The sequence below is a fragment of the Phacochoerus africanus genome, chromosome 10, assembly GCF_016906955.1.
Source record: "Phacochoerus africanus isolate WHEZ1 chromosome 10, ROS_Pafr_v1, whole genome shotgun sequence".
Lineage (NCBI taxonomy): Eukaryota > Metazoa > Chordata > Mammalia > Artiodactyla > Suidae > Phacochoerus > Phacochoerus africanus.
Genome location: NC_062553.1, coordinates 65,780,035 through 65,799,937, shown reverse-complemented (window position 1 = coordinate 65,799,937; position 19,903 = coordinate 65,780,035). Strand labels below are relative to the sequence as shown.

The 19,903-nt window shown below is 38.9% G+C and overlaps 1 protein-coding gene across 1 annotated transcript in view; it reads left to right on the top strand.

Annotated features, from left to right (window-relative positions):
- The first annotated feature begins 495 nt into the window (after positions 1–495).
- Positions 496–19,903, top strand: part of LOC125138165 (transmembrane protease serine 11E-like) — a 41,780-nt gene continuing 22,372 nt past the window's right edge. Inside the window, exons 1-2 of the mRNA XM_047799426.1 lie at positions 496–566; positions 17,594–17,718. Coding sequence (XP_047655382.1) covers positions 559–566; positions 17,594–17,718 — 133 coding nt within the window. The 5' untranslated portion in view covers positions 496–558. The remainder of the gene's footprint in view (positions 567–17,593; positions 17,719–19,903) is intronic.

Genomic DNA, 19,903 nt, shown 5'->3' with positions numbered 1-19,903 from the left:
TTTTATTTTCTTTTTCTTTCTTTCTTTCTTTTTTTTTTTTTTTTTTGGCTTTGTAGGGCCATACTCGTGGCATATGGAGGTTCCCAGGCTAGGGGTCCAATCAGAGCTGTAGCTGCCGGCCTAAGCCAGAGCCACAGCAACATGGGATCCAAGCCACATCTGTAACCTACATCATATCTCATGGTAATGCCGGATCCTTAACCCACTGAGCAAGGCCAGAGATCGAACCTGTAACCTCATGGTTCCTAGTTGGATTCGCTAACCACTGAGCCATGATGGGAACTCCTAAATTATAATCTTAAGGTAGTACCTTTTAAGTTCCCACTGCTAGAAAGTGCTTATATTACTTATATTCTCTCGCTCCCTATAAAATTTGACGTTGTTTTACTAGTCACAGTCTCCATCACACTAGCAAAGACCTGTCGGACTGGTTCTAGTTAGATCATCAGTGACTTCTTTCTTCACCTCAACCCAGCCCACAAAATTGGTGATAGAGCCAGGAAACACACACTTGATTGCAGACCTCTGTCTCCTCAGCATCTTCCTTGCTGGTCAGCAATGTATCGGTGAGTTCCCTTGTCTTTTCCTTACCTTTGGCCTTGACTTGTTTAAAAGGGCATGAACCACACCAAGGAATGTGTAGATCTTCAATTTATGATGTGTTTAATATAGAGAAATGCTTTTGATATTTAACACAAAATTATGTCAAGAAATAGATTTCTCTTCTTTGTACATTCTTGTTCTCTGTCCATTTATGTCCCTTCTCCAAATATTTTTTTCTAAATACTTTCAGAAGAATTCAACAAAAGATAAAAGTACATGATGTTTGAGAACTGTCTTTTAGTTTAAGTAGAATGTGTTTCTAGCTTGAGTTTTATTTGTCCCATGTTATGTTATATTATATCAATCATATCATATTACATAGAATATATTGATAAATACTCAAAGTTATACATGAGAAAAAATAAATCTGAAACCATAGGAGTTCCTGTTGTGGCTTAGTGGAAACAAACCTGACTAGTATCCATGAGGATGTAAGTTAGATTCCTGGCCAGCTCAGTGGGTTAATGATCTGGTGTTGCAGAGAGCTGTGGTATAGGTCACAGATGTAGCTCGGATCTGGTGTTGCTAGAGCTGCTGTACCCATGCAGCCATAACTCTGATTCGACCCCTAGCCTGGGAACTTCCATATGCCACAGGTGCGGCCCCTAAAACAAACAAATCTGAAACCATAAAGATCAAATTTATGCTTCTTTCTATAAGTAAATAGTATAAAATTTTAAAATTATATTTTTTAAAAGAATTAAATAGAAACCTAAGAAAATAAATGATTACATTATTAAAGTTAGATTTTTAAAATAAATCCAATGATGTCCTTGGCCACAATCAACTTCTCTAACGGATAAGTCATCACTATTCTGAGGTTGTTTTCCTTCAAAGTTAGAAACTAAACACTAACAAGTTTTCAGTGTACCAATTTGGGCTCTAAAAATAATTTTATTTTTATATTAAAAATTTATTTTCTCTGATATATTGGCATACTATTTTTTTTATTAATTTCTACTTTGAGAAGAAAACAATTTTAAAAGTATAAAACTTCCAACGGAATCTTAATAGTGAAAAACATTCAGACTCTGTCATTGATAGAAAGTTCTACATGCTCGTTATGAGAAGTTTAATACTCTCTATATTTGTTAATAAAGCAACTAAGTGCTATAGACATCACAAATTTAATCAGACTTTTCAAGGCTTCCTGTTTTTTGCAAGTGCTTCTCTATAATCCATGACAGCTTTGTTTCCAACTGTTTTTACCTGCATTATCTTCAAGAATATCACTATAGATAAGGGTGCTTTTATTTAAACATATTTTTACTATCAAACTCAAGATTCTAAATTGATTTCAGGCTGTCTATGCTATATCTTAGTGAGTCTGGAATTTGTAGAGGGGAGCTATAAGGTGGGAATATCGAAATGAATTTTTCTGAGTATAGTCTTTAATTTGAAGCAAAAGATATACCTATTTTTCAGTCCTGCTTCAGAGTAGATGGAAGATACCTCTCAAGGAAAAACAAACAAGCCAAAAATTCCTTCCTGATCTAAAAACTGTATAAAAACAGGGCACATATTTTGAGGATTTGTTAAGATAACTGGTTAAAGTGGAAAGGACTTAAATTTTTATTCATATTTGCTGGAATAAGTGTACCAACAAACATTCTTTAAAGAAAGAGGAATACTGAAAGAGGTGTATTGAAAAATAGGCTATCTATTTTTGAGGCCATTGGTTCATAACTGGGAAGGTATATCAGAAACAGGTGGAACGTTTTATCAAACAGCATGCTCTTCCCTCTTTAGCCAAATTTCTGATTACCCCTCTTCTGCTTCACCTGTTCTATTTTTGTCTTTTTTTTTTTTTTTTTTTTTTTTGCTATTTCTTGGGCTGCTCCCACGGCATATGGAGGTTCCCAGGCTAGGGGTCGAATCGGAGCTGTAGCCACCAGCCTACGCCAGAGCCACAGCAACGCGGGATCCGAGCCGCGTCTGCAACCTACACCACAGCTCACGGCAACGCCGGATCATTAACCCACTGAGCAAGGGCAGGAACCGAACCCGCAACCTCATGGTTCCTAGTCGGATTCGTTAACCACTGTGCCACGACGGGAACTCCTGCTTCACCTGTTCTAAATGAAAACCACCAGTTTAGAATTTAAAGGTAAGAAATTTGGACCAGGTAACCATTATTCTGCAGATGGTATCATTTTTCCCAAACTCTTACTTTATATTATTATTTGAGCATGAAGAGATCAACACAATAATTTTATTAAAGCACACAGCAGAATATTAAAGAAAACTTTATCAGGAATAAATTTGTAGGGAAGAGATTTGGGAAGAGAAGAAAATGTTTATTAAATATATTACTGTTGATGAAGATGTCTGCCAACTTCATTCATCAGCAACCACTGACAAGAATTAATGTTAAGCAGATTGAATTTATAGGCAGTAGTATCTAAGATAGACAGTAGTATCTTAGAGTATCTGAGATAGATGAAGGTAAAATGAATAACATTCAAATGAAACAGAATTCAGCTTTTCCTCAGTAGAGTAAGCATTATCTCTCAATGTGTGACCATGGACTTTTGCCCATGAATCACTGGGTACTTATTAAAAATGGAAGAAGTTCCCATTGTGGTTCAGCAATGGCGAGCCCGACTAGTGTCCATGAGGACACGCGTTTGATCCCTGGCCTTGCTCAATGGGTTAAAGGATCCGGTGTTGCTGTGAGCTGGGCTTAGATTGCAGACATGGCTCAGATCTGGTGTTGTTGTGGCTGTTGTGTAGGCAGGCAGCTGGAATTCCAATTCGACCCCTAGCCCAGGAACCTCCATATGCCATGGGTGTGGCCCTAAAAAGACAAAAGAAAAAAAATCCAGTTCTCATCCAAGAAATTCTCATGACTCTCTGGTTGGGGCATGGGGATTTTATTTTTAAAAGTTAACAAGATAGTTCTTATTTATGTAAAGTGTGAGAAGAACTGATACAGTGTAAAGCCATTAAAAATGAAGGAGCTTGTAAGATAGAAAGAAATTACAGCAGAAATGAAAGAGGTCAGTTTGTCCCTTGTTGTCTTTAAATTGATATAATTATATTTTAATGGGAGGTGTTCTCTCTGTGGTTACCTTTCCCTCCAAGGAAAGGAGAGTAGTCATTTATGCAACATAGTGATGATTAAGGAAGAGAGGATAATTCCAGAAGGTCTGGGGAACTGAAGGGAGGATACAGGCATGACTTGGGTAGCTTGTGTCAGACAGGAAGGGTGGTCTTATTTGGATTCAAAATCGGTTTACAGGGAAAATCGCAATGTAAAATTAATCTAGCAACATCTTCCTTTTTGCCCTGAATTAGTCAAAAGATAGTAACAAACTACCTAAGACTATAGGGTCCCTCTGCCAAGGTTTAGTCCAGAGTGGCTCTCTGATGATCTTCCAAGTCCTTAATGCTTCACCTCACTTCCCCTTCCGCTCAGATCAGTCCTGGTCCACGTAACGACTTTTAGTGAGTTCTTATTTTGTGCTAAATTTTGCATGGAATAAAACTATTTGTTGAGTACCTATCATGCATTGCACATTTTATAAAATACTATCTGATTTAACTTTGACAATACTTTGAGAAGCCATTCTTGCGATCACTTCTTTAAAAGATGAAATAACTCCAACTCAGACTGTCCAGGATTTTAAGTGTTGGATCCAGAACCTGACATTGGGCCTTTTGGCTCTAACGTCTGCACTCTTGCTACTATAACACACTGTTTATCATATATGGGCAACTGAAATAATCTTTGGATGAGTTCCCTAGTGGCTCAGTAGGTTAAGGATCCAGCATTGTCATCACTGTGGCTCTGGTTACAGCTGTGACTTGGGTTTGATCCCTGGCCTGAAAACTTCTGTATGCCACAGGCATGGCTGAAAAAAAAAGTCTTTGAAAAGTTTGCCCTCTAACAGAGAAATGGAAAACATGCACATACACACATGGAGAAAACGTGTATTATATGTAGGCATACATGTCTATATAATGTATAGGCAGGAGTTCCCGTCGTGGCTCAGGGGTTAATGAATCTGACTAGCATCCATGAGGACGTAGGTTCGATCCCTGGCCTTGCTCAGTGGGTGAAGGATCCCGCATTGCCATGAGCTGTGGTGTAGGTCACAGATGTGACTCAGATCTGGCACTGCTGTGGCTGTAGCGTAGGCTGATGGCTTCAGGTCTGATTCGACCCCTAGCCTGGGAACTTCCATATGCCCGTGAGTGTGGCCTTCAACAACAACAACAACAAAAAAAAAAAAAAGAAAAAGAAAGAAAAAATATACATAATGTATAGGCAAAGAAACAGATCAATACAGACTAATAATAAAGACTGCACACATATGCTGAAGGAGAAGGGGTAGTTGTATAATTTTACTTTCATCGATAGGGTTTTATAAATGTTTTGAAGAACGCGTAGACTGCTTATTTCATTCTTACAACTGTCTCTGTATTTAAGAGATAAGGACATGACCTAACTTTGCCTCACTATCTCAAAGATGATCAGTAACTGAGAGTAGAGCACTTCACTTACATCATCATTGTTTTCTAAAAAAGATTGCAACATTTGCTATTGTGTGAAAAACAAGTCTATCTTAGTGCAGCATTTCATGAAAAGAATTCATCAGTCTCAAGTAACTGAAACTATTTAGAGCATCTTTATTATTTCGTTGTTGCCTGCTTTCTTCCAAAAACATACCACTGCTTCAAAACAATAAGGAAATAAACAGAAATATTCAGAAAACAAAAAGTAGCAGCATGTGCTTTTTTGTCAGCACTGAGATTTGTTAGCGCGCCTGATGCTCTCATGCTTGAGGATAAGATGACTAGGCAATCGTGGGGCGGGTCTTCTAAGACGGACGGTTGTGAAATGGGTGCTCCATCGATCATGGCTTTGTCAGGGTTAGAATTTAGAGGAACTCCTCTAAGTACACCTCACAGAACATTCCTTTGAACGTATTCTCATCTAAGACAGTGGATGAGAATTGTGAAGGATAGTTTCATGGTTTCAAGCATAATTTGATAGGTTCGAAATGAGTGGGTTAGAGAGTAGCCAAGTTTTTAAGAGGTTGAGAAAGAAAAATGGGCTGCAAAGACAGACACCAGGTCATGCCAGAACCTGCAAGTTCAACATTCTCCCAGCTATCTACATGGCCTGCATGACTGAGCAATTTCTGAGATTTTTAGAATAGTAATACTGAGGTGATAGGACTAAGCTTAGGGGAATCCAATGTATCACACAGTCACTACTAAATTCTATCTTGCAACCTTTCATCTGAAGATGTCAGATGATCTCTCTCTCTCTCTTTCTTGGCTGCAGCACGCAGCAGCTTGATGTGGTCCCTGACCAGGGACTGAACCCAGGCTTCAGCAGCGAAAGCACCAAGTCCTAACTACAAGACCACCAGGGAACTCCCGATACCTCTTTCTTGAAGTTGCAATAGCAGATACAGAAGGATTTAGCACTCTGTTGAAAGTTGAGCTATGAGTCAGTGCAGAACAAAATAATAATTGCTATCATTTGTTTCACATGTACTGTGTGGCAACTACTGTTCTAAAATATTATGTGCGTTTAATCTTTATAACGAACTATGGTTATGATTATATCACTAAACCCATTTAATAGATGAGGAAACTGAGGATCAGACAGGTAGCAGAGGTGATTAATGGCAGAACTGGGAATTAACCTAGGTCTATCTGACTCCAAAGCTATTCTCTTATCACAATGCTATACCATCCCCACAACGCCACATTTATCTACCTAGGTGGTGCTGCTGCTATGCTGATTTAACTCTTACTGTGTTAAAAGATAAAGTTAAATTTACAAGGAACAACGTTATTGTTCAACGGATAGTCTTCTAAATAGACCTCTAAGGCTAGTAGACAAGAAGCATCTCTGTGTATCGATAAAAGGATGCCATAGTCAAAGATTAGGTAACTTGCATGTGGTCACAGGAATGGGTGTCAGTCAATATTAAAGATCAAATCTGTCCTCCTGATTCACCTGTGTACCAAGTTCAATGTTGTCAAGTACAAGAGTTAAACTAACACAGGCGTCTGCCTAACCCAGGAAATACTATTGTTACTGTTATGAGTATTACTATTTGAATTTGTATAGTAATATACAGACTTTTAAAAACCGGTTGTTGCACATTAAAAGCTTGTCAAGTCACATTTAGTAAAATTCATAGGGAGGACATATAGTAGGATATATATTATATATACACACATATATTGTATATATAATATATGTGTATATTTACACATAATTCCAACATACATTTTCTTATTTGGTACCTATCAATAACCCTGTGAAGCTGATAACTTTAATATCACTAGGATTTTATAGATAGGAAAACCAAAGATGAGGAAGACAGATTTCTAAATCTCTGGGTAAGTGATTGGTAGAAGTGGAGTTTGAACATGCATTTCTAACTCCTGTCCTGCACTTACTTTTTTTCTTTCTTCTTTTGTCTTTTTTTAAGGCCGTACCTGTGTCATATGGAAATTCCCAGGCTAGGGGGCAAATCGAGCTGCAGCTGCCTGCCTACCCCACAGCCACAGCAACACAGGATCCGTGCCATGTCTGTGACCTACACGGCAGCTCACAGCAATGCTGGATCTTTAGCCCACTGAGCAAAGCCAGGAATCAAACCCGCATCCTCATAGACACACATCAGGTCCTTAACTTCTATTGTGCTGACCCATCAACAAGAACATATGTCCTCCAAATCATGGATTGGTATAGCTGCCTGAGCCTCAGCTGGCACATATGTAATCTAGCTGTGGGATGCATCTCAGGATTCTACCCACTGGTATAGAGACTCCACTGGTCTGTACTTATTCATATGGACAAGGGACATTATTCTGTTTTCCAGGGGGCATATTAGGCACATCAAAGATTCTCTTATTAAGGGAAATATTTGAGATAGGCACCTACAAGCCTCTACCAAGTTTAAGTGATGAGAGGTATATCCAGTCATGTCTAATAGCAGGCAGGTGGATACATGGGTTGAAGTTTATACAAGTGATCTGGGCTGCAGGTATAGATTTGGTCACTGTCAGCATAAGGCTACAAATTAAAGCCAGGGACATTGGTGATTGAAAATATTTAGTTCTTTTGGGTAAAATAATACTTTTCTTATAATTTTATGCTACTAATTTGCACAGCAAATTCTACCTCATTCTTATTGAATCTGAGCATATTTTACTGCCAATATAGTAAATTATAAATAAGTTGGATATATAATGACCAAAAAAGTTGTGTTCACTCAAAAGTTAAGACTTAATACCTCCATTATATCCTAGGTACACAACTGGGGCAGGAAATTCATTAATAAGAAATCTCACTTTCGGAAGAATAATGTAAACATTAACAGGTTCCATGAATTTTCAAATTGTCCCTCACTGCTAAATTAATTCAGATAGAGTTTACTATATACAGAACTTTCTAGATTTTCTGAGGGATTCTTTGTGTATGGCTTACAACGCTTTCCTGAGAAACAGCAACCAGGATGACACCACACAGTTTTAGCCCACATTGCAACTGCACATTCCAATTTTACGTCCCCTCGATGGTTTACGTAAAATGCAATTTTACAAGTCTAGGGATTTTAAGACTGGTTTAGGATGCAAGCAATCGAGAAACTTTATGACTTCCTCATATGAAATCTGGATTATTTCAAATGCCTGGCAGACCCTCAATTTGACCATTACAAATGATCTAGTATGCAGCTATCAGAAAAATGATGCATTTGAGAAATTATGTTAATTTTGATTGTTTAAAAAATGTTGAAGTTTAATTACGATAATGTTAAGTATTTTTAGGTTACCTGAGGCATGGAACACTTACTGTGTTGGAAATTAAAAAGTATCTAGATCAACTAAAATTCCCATTGTTTTTAACAAGTGAAGAAAATGACAGCCCCTTCAATATCATGTAAGTTGTGGGTAGGGGATTCTGGAACTTGTGTGATGTTGAATATGCTCTCAGATTTCTCATCTGAGAAACTCAAGACTTAGATGAAAGGACTTAGTCCTTAAAAACAAGCCCTAAGACTTAAAATCAGGTCACTGGTCTTCCACTTCAGAGTTGCTTCCACTATATCATGCCAATTCTCATAAGAGGCATCTAGACAAAGTCAAGAGCAAGATTTGGTAGAAAGACATCTAACATTTAAAAAGTTACCCAAAGTCAGTGCCGTTGATGAGCAGCTTCAAGAATATCTCTAGCTCAGGTTTCTCAACCATTTTTTCTTCTGATACACCTGCCAGGCATACTAACACACTCCGTTAATTCTTTCTTTCTTTATTTTTCCACACATTAAAGTGCATACAATTCACTATGATGAGCTGCAGTGGTATCTCTTGTCAGCATTTCTGTGGGAAACTGTGGCTTTTAAAATTTCTAACTCCAATCATTTTGGCTTTTTATCAAGCTGGAAAGAGTTTGAAGAAAATAAAGCAACTATGTGAGTGTAAACAGTTATGCTCTTCAAGTAAGGAGTGTAAAAGAGCTAAAATAGCTCAGTTTACAAGTCTATGAACCCATACCTCATTACTTAATAATATCTTTAGGTTTTTTTTATTTTTTTTATACCCCATCTATCTGTGATTGTAAATTTCTAGAGGTCAGAAAAAGTGCCAACCTAAATCTCAGCTTATAGCCTCCTATAACACATCATGTCTGGCTGGGAATGGAATAAAGACCCTGATGATAACATGATGGAGATCAGAGACATTCCTTTCTGTTGAGTTGTCGTTAATATTTATATAATACACATGTCCAACAAAGTTTGATGATATCATATATGTAATAACAACTTCCTTTTAAAGTAGGTGGGCAGAAGGATATTATCACCTGTTTTTTGTTTTTTTGTTTTTTGTTTTTTGTTTTATTAGGGCTTCACCCACTGCACATGGAGGTTCCCAGGCTAGGGATCCAATAGGAGCTATAGCCACACCGGCCTATGCCCGATCCGAGCTGCATCTGTAACCCACAGCTCACGGCAATGCCAGATTCTTAACTCAGTTCGAGAGGCCAGGGATCGAACCCGCGTCCTCATGGATACTAGTTGGGTTCGTCAATTGCTGAGCCATGATGGAAACCTCACCTGAGTTTTATGGTCAGTTAAATATAGGAATTCTTGAGCCTAAGTTAATAAGGTTTTCTGTCATTCCCAATATTTATTAAAACCTTACTACTGCACTAAGCAATATTACTTTTATTAAAAACTTACTACCTCTACTAAGTAATTAATACCATATTTTATGTCTATGATTTCAATAAACTTTAGGTACTTTATAATGTGAAAATGCCACATGTAGCCATTTCAATAATTAAGGAAGTGTTGTCATATATTTTAAAAAAATTATCTCAGAGCTTGCTATAATTTCACACTGCTCCCCCACCTAAGACTGCTTTTACTGAATAGTAATTGATGCCATTTGCCAGGATTGAGGCACGTACTGTGAGTATTACAAAACTAATTCTTAGAGTTCCCATCATGGCTCAGAGGAAACGAATCTGACTAGCATCCATGAGGACGCAGGTTCTATTCCTGGCCTCGCTCAGTGAGTTAAGGATCTGGCATTGCCGAGAGCTGTGGTGTAGGTCACAGACACGGCTTGGATCCCGAGTTGCTCTGGCTGTGGTGTAGGCCAGTGGCTATATCTCTGATTCATCTCCTAGCCTGGGAACCTCCATATGTTGCAGGTGCGGCCCTAAAAAACGCACATAGACAAAAAAATCCCTAATTCTTGCTAAGAATATTGTGGAGAGTTTACATATTCTTTTTATTAGAAGCTGAAGGAATTACATTGCTGCAGAACAACTATTCAGTTTTTATATTACGGGTGCCATAAAGAATGTAGCTGAGTAGGGTTTGCTTGTTTGCTTTGTTTTGTTTAGGTTTGGTTTGCTGCTAGAAAGCTACAAATTTTGTGGCCTGACTTAAGGAAATATCCAGATGGGAATTACAATATGTAGTTTTTAATACTATTACCATTTTATGTTTCCACTTATGTTTTGCTTTATTCTTATAGCTCCAAATTTAATTTAATACATATATAAAAATATAATTTAATACTGTACATTTAAATTAATAATTATATAAATACATATGTGCTTACAAGCCACCTTAAACCAGTCTAGAACAAAGTGGAATAGAAATAAAAACGTTTATAATAAAAGCAATGAATTTCCCACCTTTGTCTTGGTGCTATTAAAAGAAAATGGGGGAGTTCCCGTCGTGGCGCAGTGGTTAACGAATCCGACTAGGAACCATGAGGTTGTGGGTTCGGTCCCTGCCCTTGCTCAGTGGGTTAACGATCCGGCGTTGCCGTGAGCTGTGGTGTAGGTTGCAGATGCGGCTCGGATCCCGCGTTGCTGTGGCTCTGGCGTAGGCCGGTGGCTACAGCTCTGATTCAACCCCTAGCCTGGGAACCTCCATATGCCTCGGGAGCGGCCCAAGAAATAGCAACAACAACAATAACAACAACAACAAAAGACAAAAGACAAAAAAAAAAGAAAAAAAGAAAATGGGAACAGTTGTCTAATTTTAACTTCTTTATGAGAACTGTTCATAGTTATTATTGTAGGGAATGTACCTACAATTCAGTCCCAGAGCCTGGCTGGTGCTATTAGACATTTTATAGATGTGTTTGTGTGACAGCAGAAAGGATAGAAATAGGTTATTCGTAATTTTATAAGAAGTAATTAGTATTTCTTTAAAAACAGCAAGAAAACATGATCCACACACAGATATTCAAAATTTTAGTTCCATCCTGGATATTTTTATAGTCTTATTCTAGAAAGTATACAAAAGATTGAAAACCTTACCAAGCCTGCCAGTAGGAGTCTACCATAAAGGAAAAACCTCTGAGGTATTTGTATGGATAAGACAAGCAGGTACAATCTATGAGCTAAAGAAATAAGCTAGTGCCCAGCAATAAAAACTGACTAAACACTTATTAATTAATATTTTAAAACTGAAGCAATAACTGAGGGAATTAGAAATGTCCGAATGTGCTATCCTGTTACTTCATTGTGGTATCTTTATGCTTTTGTTTGGATCTTGTAATTATACACAGATTTTCAGTGACCTCAAATAATATGTATTTCCTGAAATTAATGTCCCTGTATTTTCATTTATCACTTTCTGTACTATGACAACACTTTACAGTAGATAGATAAAATCAGAGCTAGAAAATCATATATTTTAAACAAGTGAAACAGACGTCTTAACCACAAAGTTTGATTATTATATAAAGTGTTTTATGGAAATAAGGCTTTAGTTAAATGTTAATTATCCTTCACAATGTCCAACCTATCTCTTCTTGTGTGGAACATTCCAAGTTCTTTTCTAAGACTAATGCAGACCAGAGGTCCTTTGAGCGAGGTTGAAAGCCACACTGTGCTGACAAATGGTCAGTTTGGTTTCGTTTATTCAACTTCAATTCGATTCCCCTTGTGACTATACCTGGAGCACATGGTCAGAGAATATAGATAAGATGTATCCCAAGACGGCTCAAAATGTATGTTCTGATGTGATGCTCAGGGGTGAAGAGAACTTCCTGAAGTGGAGGGCACTTTTTTGAACTTCTTTTAAGTACACACAGGCTTTTATGATGCAAGCAAAGAACAGACTCAAAGTTACTTCATACAGGAAGCAGAAGGAGCAAAAGCAAAGAGCTTGAAAGCTGGTGGGCAAGAGGGGGAATGCCAGGCTAACTTAGGCCGACCTGGGTTTCAAGTAGTCTCAGGCATTGGCTCCATCACTTATTATAGATAAGAAAAGCAAATACAATATGATATCACTTATATCTGGAATCCAGTATAAGACACAAATGAACCTATCTATAGAAAAGAAACAAACTCATGGAATTAGAGAAGAGACTTGTGGCTGCCAAGGGGTAGGGAGAAGGAGTGGGATGGACTAGGAGCTTGGGGTTAGCAGATTCAAACTATTGCATTTGGAGAGGATAAGAAATGAGGTCCTGCTGTACAGCACAGGGAACTACATCTAGTCCCTTGTGATGGAGCGTGATGGAGGATAATGTGAGAAAAAGAATACATACACACATATATATGTATATATGACTGGGTCACTTTGCTGTACAGCAGAAATTGACAGAACATTGTAAATCAATTGTAATAGAAAAAAATAAAAATCTCCCCCCCAAAAAAGGCAGCTTAGTGTAATGGCGAATAAATCAGAGGGGGGGGGGGTTGTGGTGGCAGGTAGGGGTGCTGTCAGAAGAGAAACCTGTTATTGAACTACAGGACGCGGTTTAGTGAGACTTGTCAGAACAAGATCAGTGGTGACAGGATTGTAGACACACTACATTAGGTTTCCCATGCAGTTGAGACTAAAAAATGAAAGGATGATTACACTTCCCAACACAATTAGCACTGACTTGTAGGCTATTGCTGATATCAGTCATCAGTAAACTATAGCCTAAGGGCCCAAGACCAGCCCAACACATGTTTTTGCAGAATGCTGGAGCTAAGAGGGATGTTTTTACTTTTTTTTTTTTGTCTTTTTGCTATTTTTTGGGCCACTCCTGCGGCATATGGAGGTTCCCAGGCTAGGGGTCTAATCAGAGCTGTAGCCGCTGGCCTGCCAGAGCCACAGCAATGCGGGATCCGAGCTGCGTCTGCAACCTACACCACAACTCACGGCAACGCCGGATCGTTAAACCCACTGAGCGAGGGCAGGGATCGAACCCGCAACCTCATGGTTCCTAGTCGGATTCATTAAACACTGCGCCACGACGGGAACTCCTTTTTACTTTTTAAATGGTTGAAATAAATCAAATGAATAAAAATATTTCGTGACAAGTGAAAATGATACAAAATGCAAATTTCAGTGTACAGATAAAGTTCCATTAGAACACCGCCATGTTCATTTGTATATACTGTCTATGGCTGCTTTTGTACTAAAATGGTAGAGTTGACTACTTGCAATAAGGAGTGTGTGGTTCAGAAAATCTAAAATAGTTACCCTCTGGACCTTCGCAAAAACGTTTGCTGGCCTCTGGCTAAAGTAGTTGATAACCCTGCACTGGGATCACCAGCTTTACAGATATTGTGCACATGTTCCTTCAGAACAGCTCAGCTGCACTGAGCTGAAGAACAGTCAAACTAAGAATATCAGTGCTGCTTACCATGACAGAGAGGGGGCAAGGAGTTTAACATCCGCTATCAATGGGTATGTGGTGGTGGTGTTAGGTAGGTGTTTTTTCTGGTTTTTTGTTTGTTTGTTTTTGTCTTTTTAGGGGTGCATCCTCGGCATATGGAGGTTCCCAGACTAGAGGTTGAATCGGAGCTGTAGCCACAGGGCTATGCCACAGCCACAGCAATGCCAGATCCTTAACCCACTGAGCAAGGCCAGGCATCGAACTTGTGTCCTCATGGATCCTAGTCAGATTCACTTCCGCTGAGCTACGACGGGAACGCCAGGTGTTTCTTCTGTTAAACTTTCCTTGGAAGCACTGTGAGCCTTGCCTTTATGGGTCTGCCGTGTTGCCATGAGGTTTATTTGTGTTTGTGCCTTGTTATCCCTCATCTTTTTGTTGTTGCTGCTGCTTTTGTTTTGTATGCTATTCTAGAAAATGACATATTAAGAGGTGATAATGATAATGCAACTTCGGATTTGTCCTCTGGAAATTTGGGGTTTATAAACATATACCCCATTTTAACTGCTATATTTACCAGCTATATTCACCATCTAATCACACATGTCCCTAAATTAAAAAGAAAAATCATAGAAAGAAAGAAATTTCTGAAGTTATTATAATTCATCCAGTCTGTCTAAAGGCAGTTTTACTTGAAGAGATTCAGGTAAGTTTCAAAAGACCACAATAATGATTGGACAAGGATTTATATACAGGAGGAGTTTAGTTATATAAGTGCCTGTTGATATGTAAAACAGATTTATTCCTCCACTTTACTAATTTTTTTTTTTTTTGAGCACACTCCTACTACATCTAATTTGGAGCAATTCAGTGTTGATTCACTTGCCAAGAGAGAAGACAAAAAAGTAATTAAGAAACAGGATGAATATATCTGAAAAGCAGCACTCTACAGACTGGGAAGGGAAGAAAGAATGTTTCAAATAACAGACACCTCAGTAATGTGGTCATTACCATTATTAGTAGTAATTAAAATAATAATAATAGATAATAGTCCTTATTATTTGTATAACGACTTTCTACCTGGGAGCTCAATGTCATAAAATACTTCATCATTTCTCTCTCTTCAGAGATCATCAAATTAAGAAGGGTCTGGAATTCTTATCCTTGTTTTTCATATGGAGAAAATAAGAGAGAGGATTGAATTTGTTGGTACCGCACTATACAATAAAGAAGTTGGTGGCAAGAATCAGAAATATACTCTCTTAAGTGTTTATTTGAAGAAGTGTTTTCGATAGGTTCTCTTTTCCCTTTTTGCATGCCATCTGGCTTATCTCCTTCAAAGCCACTGAAGTTAGAACATCTTTAAAATAGTTGTGAAAGGTGGGAGACAGGAAAAGAAGACAGCAGTACCTTGAACTTGATAGTGATAGGAACACCATGAAAAGACATGTACAATCATCCTCGTGTCTCTCTCTCACATTTAACTCAAAAGACATGATGTTTCTTATTAAAAAAATCCACCATAACACAAAAAAGTACATAGCATAATTAAAGTTTCTCTCTTACTTCTATTTCACTTCTTACTGTTAAAAATTTTGTATGCCTTTTTATATACTTTGCTGTGCATACACATCGTTTTATTATTTATAAAAATGGGAATATGGAATGCATATTCTGCAACATTTTTCATTAAAATATATCACTGACCTTTTTGGTCTTAATACAGGTAGTTCTACCTCATCAATTTAAAGGCTGCATTATTTTAGTTTTGTCTCTATTAAAAGTTACTATAGAATAAATAGAACTTCTGTCTTACATTTCCCAATTCTACATAGTGTGGTCATGTACTTTAAACAATTATATCATGTTTCCTACGATTACAAATTCATATTCTTCATCTGGTATAGTTGAGAAGCCCTTCCCTCCCCATATTCCCTCCAAAGTTTTGCTTACGTCTGCTATATGCATCTCCTTTCTTCTGCAACAAGTGAACAGCAAGCATTCAGGGATGAAGAAGAGGAATCAGTATATATGCTCCTTAGGCACGTTTGCACATAAAAAATGTGCAGAAGAGAAGTGGAGAAGTCTTTTTATAGTGCCATTCTAGGAACAGGTGTTTGGAATCCCACTCTAGGGAGAACTGGAGATGAAAGAGGTTGGGGAGAGGAAGATGAAGTTTCCTTGGCTACGGTCCCATGGGAAAACCACCGAACTGAGGGAGGAGACCAAGTCGAATCCCTGGAGCCTTTCACTAATCCCAGCGACCGCAGCAGGGACAAAGTCATGTAGCAGTGATACTACTGACTTCTGTGACAGTGTTCCCACCAAGCAGAACACAGAGGCAGAGCCAGAATGTGATGACAGTGTGCGGACACCAGAAAGGTGATATCACGTCCGGGTCCTGTATCACCAGGAAACAGGGTCAACCTTGATTTCTGTGAGGAAACGTGACTGAGAAATGTCTCCCAATTTGTACAAAGTTTTCATATTCATGATCTCATTCTGGGTCCCACAGTCAACCAACCACATGCTTCAGACAGAATGGGTAGCCTGTCCCTTGTTGACAGATGGAGGAACTGAGTTCAGAGTCTAAATACTTTGTCCAGGCTGGTATGGGGAAAGCCGGGCTTGGAATTCTCTGTGTTCTAAATCAACCCCAGCTGTTCCTTCAGGGTCACCCTGCCTTTTCCCTCAGGGCTCAAGCACTACACCTCTCTGGAAATAAGAATGCATGCCCTTGATTCTATCAGCATGATAAATATCTCAGGAAATTTAAACTAACAGCATCATGTTTAAACAATTTGGCCAACTCTGACTTATCATTTCATTTTCCCTAGCTATTGAGTTTGCTTAGTAACTATTATAACACAAGGGAATCGCAACATTATTAATCAAACAAAAATCAAGTCGATCAACATTTTTTTCAGTAATATGCATTTCTGAAGGCAGAACAAATGGGAAAGTTTCAGGAAGTTTCATGCAGAAGGGATTTCCTGCAGCACTGCTGAGGTTTAGAGGTAAATATCAGCTCACTCAGGTTTTTTAGAAGAGACATGTGGTTATTTTTTATGGGTATCCTCTAAGTTTGTTTGGAAATAATCAGGAAAGTGGGAGGAGAAGATACTTAGTATCTCTGCCTAGATCCTGTAATGGTTCCAGCTGTAACATATATCACAGGCCATATAAGATTCCACAGTGGGGAAGTTCCTGTCATGGTGCAGCGGAAATGAATCCAACTAGTATCCATGAGGATGTGGGTTTCATCCCTGGCTTTGCTTAGTGGGTGGGGATCTGGCGTTGTCATGACCTGTGGTGTAGATCTCAGATGTAGGCCGGCAGCCACAGGTCTGATTCAATTCCTAGCCTGGGAACTTCCACATACCATGGGTGCGGCCCTAAAAAGCCAAAAAAAAAAAAAATATATATATATATATATATAGTACAGTGGGAACAGGCTTTAAACATTTTCATTTCTCCCACAGGGCATCAGTGTGTATCTTGCACAGGGCTGGCTCCAGTAAATCATAGCTAACTCATACAGAGAGAGCACCTTCTCTATGTGAGGCATTGTTGTAGGCACCTTACCCACAGTAATTCATTTAATCCTTACAACAACCCTATGAGATTGATACTATCATTATCACTTTCATTTTATGAATGAGGAAACTGAGGCACAGAGGAGTCGAACTGCCTGCCTAAGGTCAGAGAACTAGAGGCAGGAACTGCTCCAGCAGCCTGAGATTAGAGTGTGTCCTAAACCAGAACAGTATCCTTCCATCTGACGAGTGTCCTGAATTCATTTCCCAGGAACATGGGCTTGACCTGAGGTGTGGATGCAGTGTGCACTGTAGGTAATGGGCCTGTTTGCTCTCTTTCTCAGGCCAGCTGTGGTGCGGGCCAAGAAGAGAGCTTGTGTGGAGCCCTGGGTTATTGGCCTCATCACCTTCATATCCCTGATTGTCCTGGCAGTGTTCATTGGCCTCATTGTTCACTATGTGAGATACAGTAAGTATGGCTGGTCCCGGCCCGTGGACTCTACCTCCAATATTCCCTGATGGACATTCCTCTTTTGATTTGTCTCGGGCTTAATTCACTTATTACTATAATTCATTTGCATCGCTGGTACAAAGAACTCTTTACCTGCTTTGTCCCCCTCTTAATTCTCATAGCCCACAAGGATTCTTTCTTTTATCCTGGGTGGATCAGTGCTTTCTGCTGGGAATAGGATGCTGTGTTTTGTATTCATGAATAAGCTATAATTAAGGGAAGGCCATAGGGAAGCTAGAGTCCAAAGTTTTGAGTCGTTTGAGGTCATAATGGCAATCACCTTGATTTAAAATAACTCCAACTCATTGAAATCCTTACAGCTCAATAAATTGAACAATCAGAGATCACAGAGAAGTAAGCTCCATTCTGAACTAGGAAGTTGGAAAATATTATAGTGATATATTGTGGAATAGGTACCTATTTTTTTTTTTAATCTTAAAATCACCTTGGGATATACTGCAGGTGATTAAAGAAGATGGGATATGCTGAGAAGGTTAATTATAAAGAGGTTTGCTCTGCAGTAATCAGGTACTGACCTGCTGGATAAACCATGAGCACTGCTATGTTATTAAAAAGGTCCCCAAGTTACTTGAGAGCTGCTCTTCCAGGGCAAAACAGCCCTCCGAAATTTCCTTCCTACTCTACCTCAGGTTTTAAGAAGTTGGCTCCACTTTGACCTACTGGTTTAATATCTCCCTTGGTGACTAGATAACACTTTGATGTTCAAGACCCTATAACCAAAGAAGCCAATCACTTGATTCTAATTCTAATTCAATTGGGAATGTGCAGAAGCTGCTTTCCTGTAAAGAGAGATGATCTATAAACTGGTTATCTTCTGCTGGCACGCACAAGTCCTTTTTTTTTTTTTTTGTATTTTGTCTTTTTAGGACCACACTCGTGGCATATAGAGATTCCCAGGCTAGGGGTCTAATCGGAGCTGTAGCTGATGGTCTACACCACAGCCACAGCAACACGGGATCTGAGCCGCATCTGCAACCTACACCACAGCTCACGGCAACACCAGATCCTTAACCCACTGAGCGAGGCCAGGGATGGAACCCACAACCTCATGGTTCCTAATAGGTTTCATTTCCACTGCCCCAAGATGGAAACTCCCACAAGTCCCATTTTAACTTCCTAAACAAGGTGGATTATTTCTGGGCAGTTTAACAATTTTGAAGATTTTTTTTTTTTTTTTTGGATAGGATTTACTCACATGCAGGTCTTTGAATTTGGAGTATCTGCATTTTGATAATTTCTCTGGAGCATGTTTTTCATATGAAAAGACTAGCTGGAGTTCCCTGGTAGCTCAGCAGGTAAAGGATCTGACATTGTCACTGCTGTGGCATGTGTCACTTTGGTGGCATAGGTTCAATCCCTGGCCTGGGGACTTCCACATGCCAGGGACATGGCCAAAATAAAAAAAGAATAGCTAAAATAAATTTACAGTTCCACAGTTCTGTTCTGAACATAGTAAGTCCCATTATGTTGTAAGCATCATTATTCCTCTCCATGGATGCCCAGGACTATGTTTTATTCACTTTTGTTATTTCCAGAACTTAGCAGGATCCTGGCACATATTAAATACTTAATTAATGTTTATTGAATACTAAATGATAAAAATAAATGAGTCATACCTATGATATTTTCTTGGGGCATACTTTGGTTTATCTGACTTAACAAAGCATTCCTGGCAAAGCTAGGGGGTCTCATTACTCAGTGACAGAAAATTTTCCTTACTGTTTCTCCTTTGCTTCTTCCCAAGCCAGATGTTATAAAGGCTTACAATTCTTACCGAAGGTATTATAAAGGCTTACAAACAAAAACCTGGGGAGACTTCTCCAGTAACCCGCATCTGTGTATCCTGTGGTTGGTACGATTAGCTGAGTAATATGGGACACACAAACTTCCGCTGCCCACACAGCACATCTGAATAAACAGGGATATGTTATGATATGTGTTACTGTCATATTTGTGACCTGTGCTCTGTTTAGAGATGTAACTTAAGAACAAAGCAGATGTAGCCCATGAGCATTCAGGAGGCGGCACACCTAGATAACCAAACTGAGCCAAATGAGTCTGTTGTAGAAACCAGCAGATAAAGGTGGAGGTGATCAGACTCGGAAAAACATCATTTTGGCAT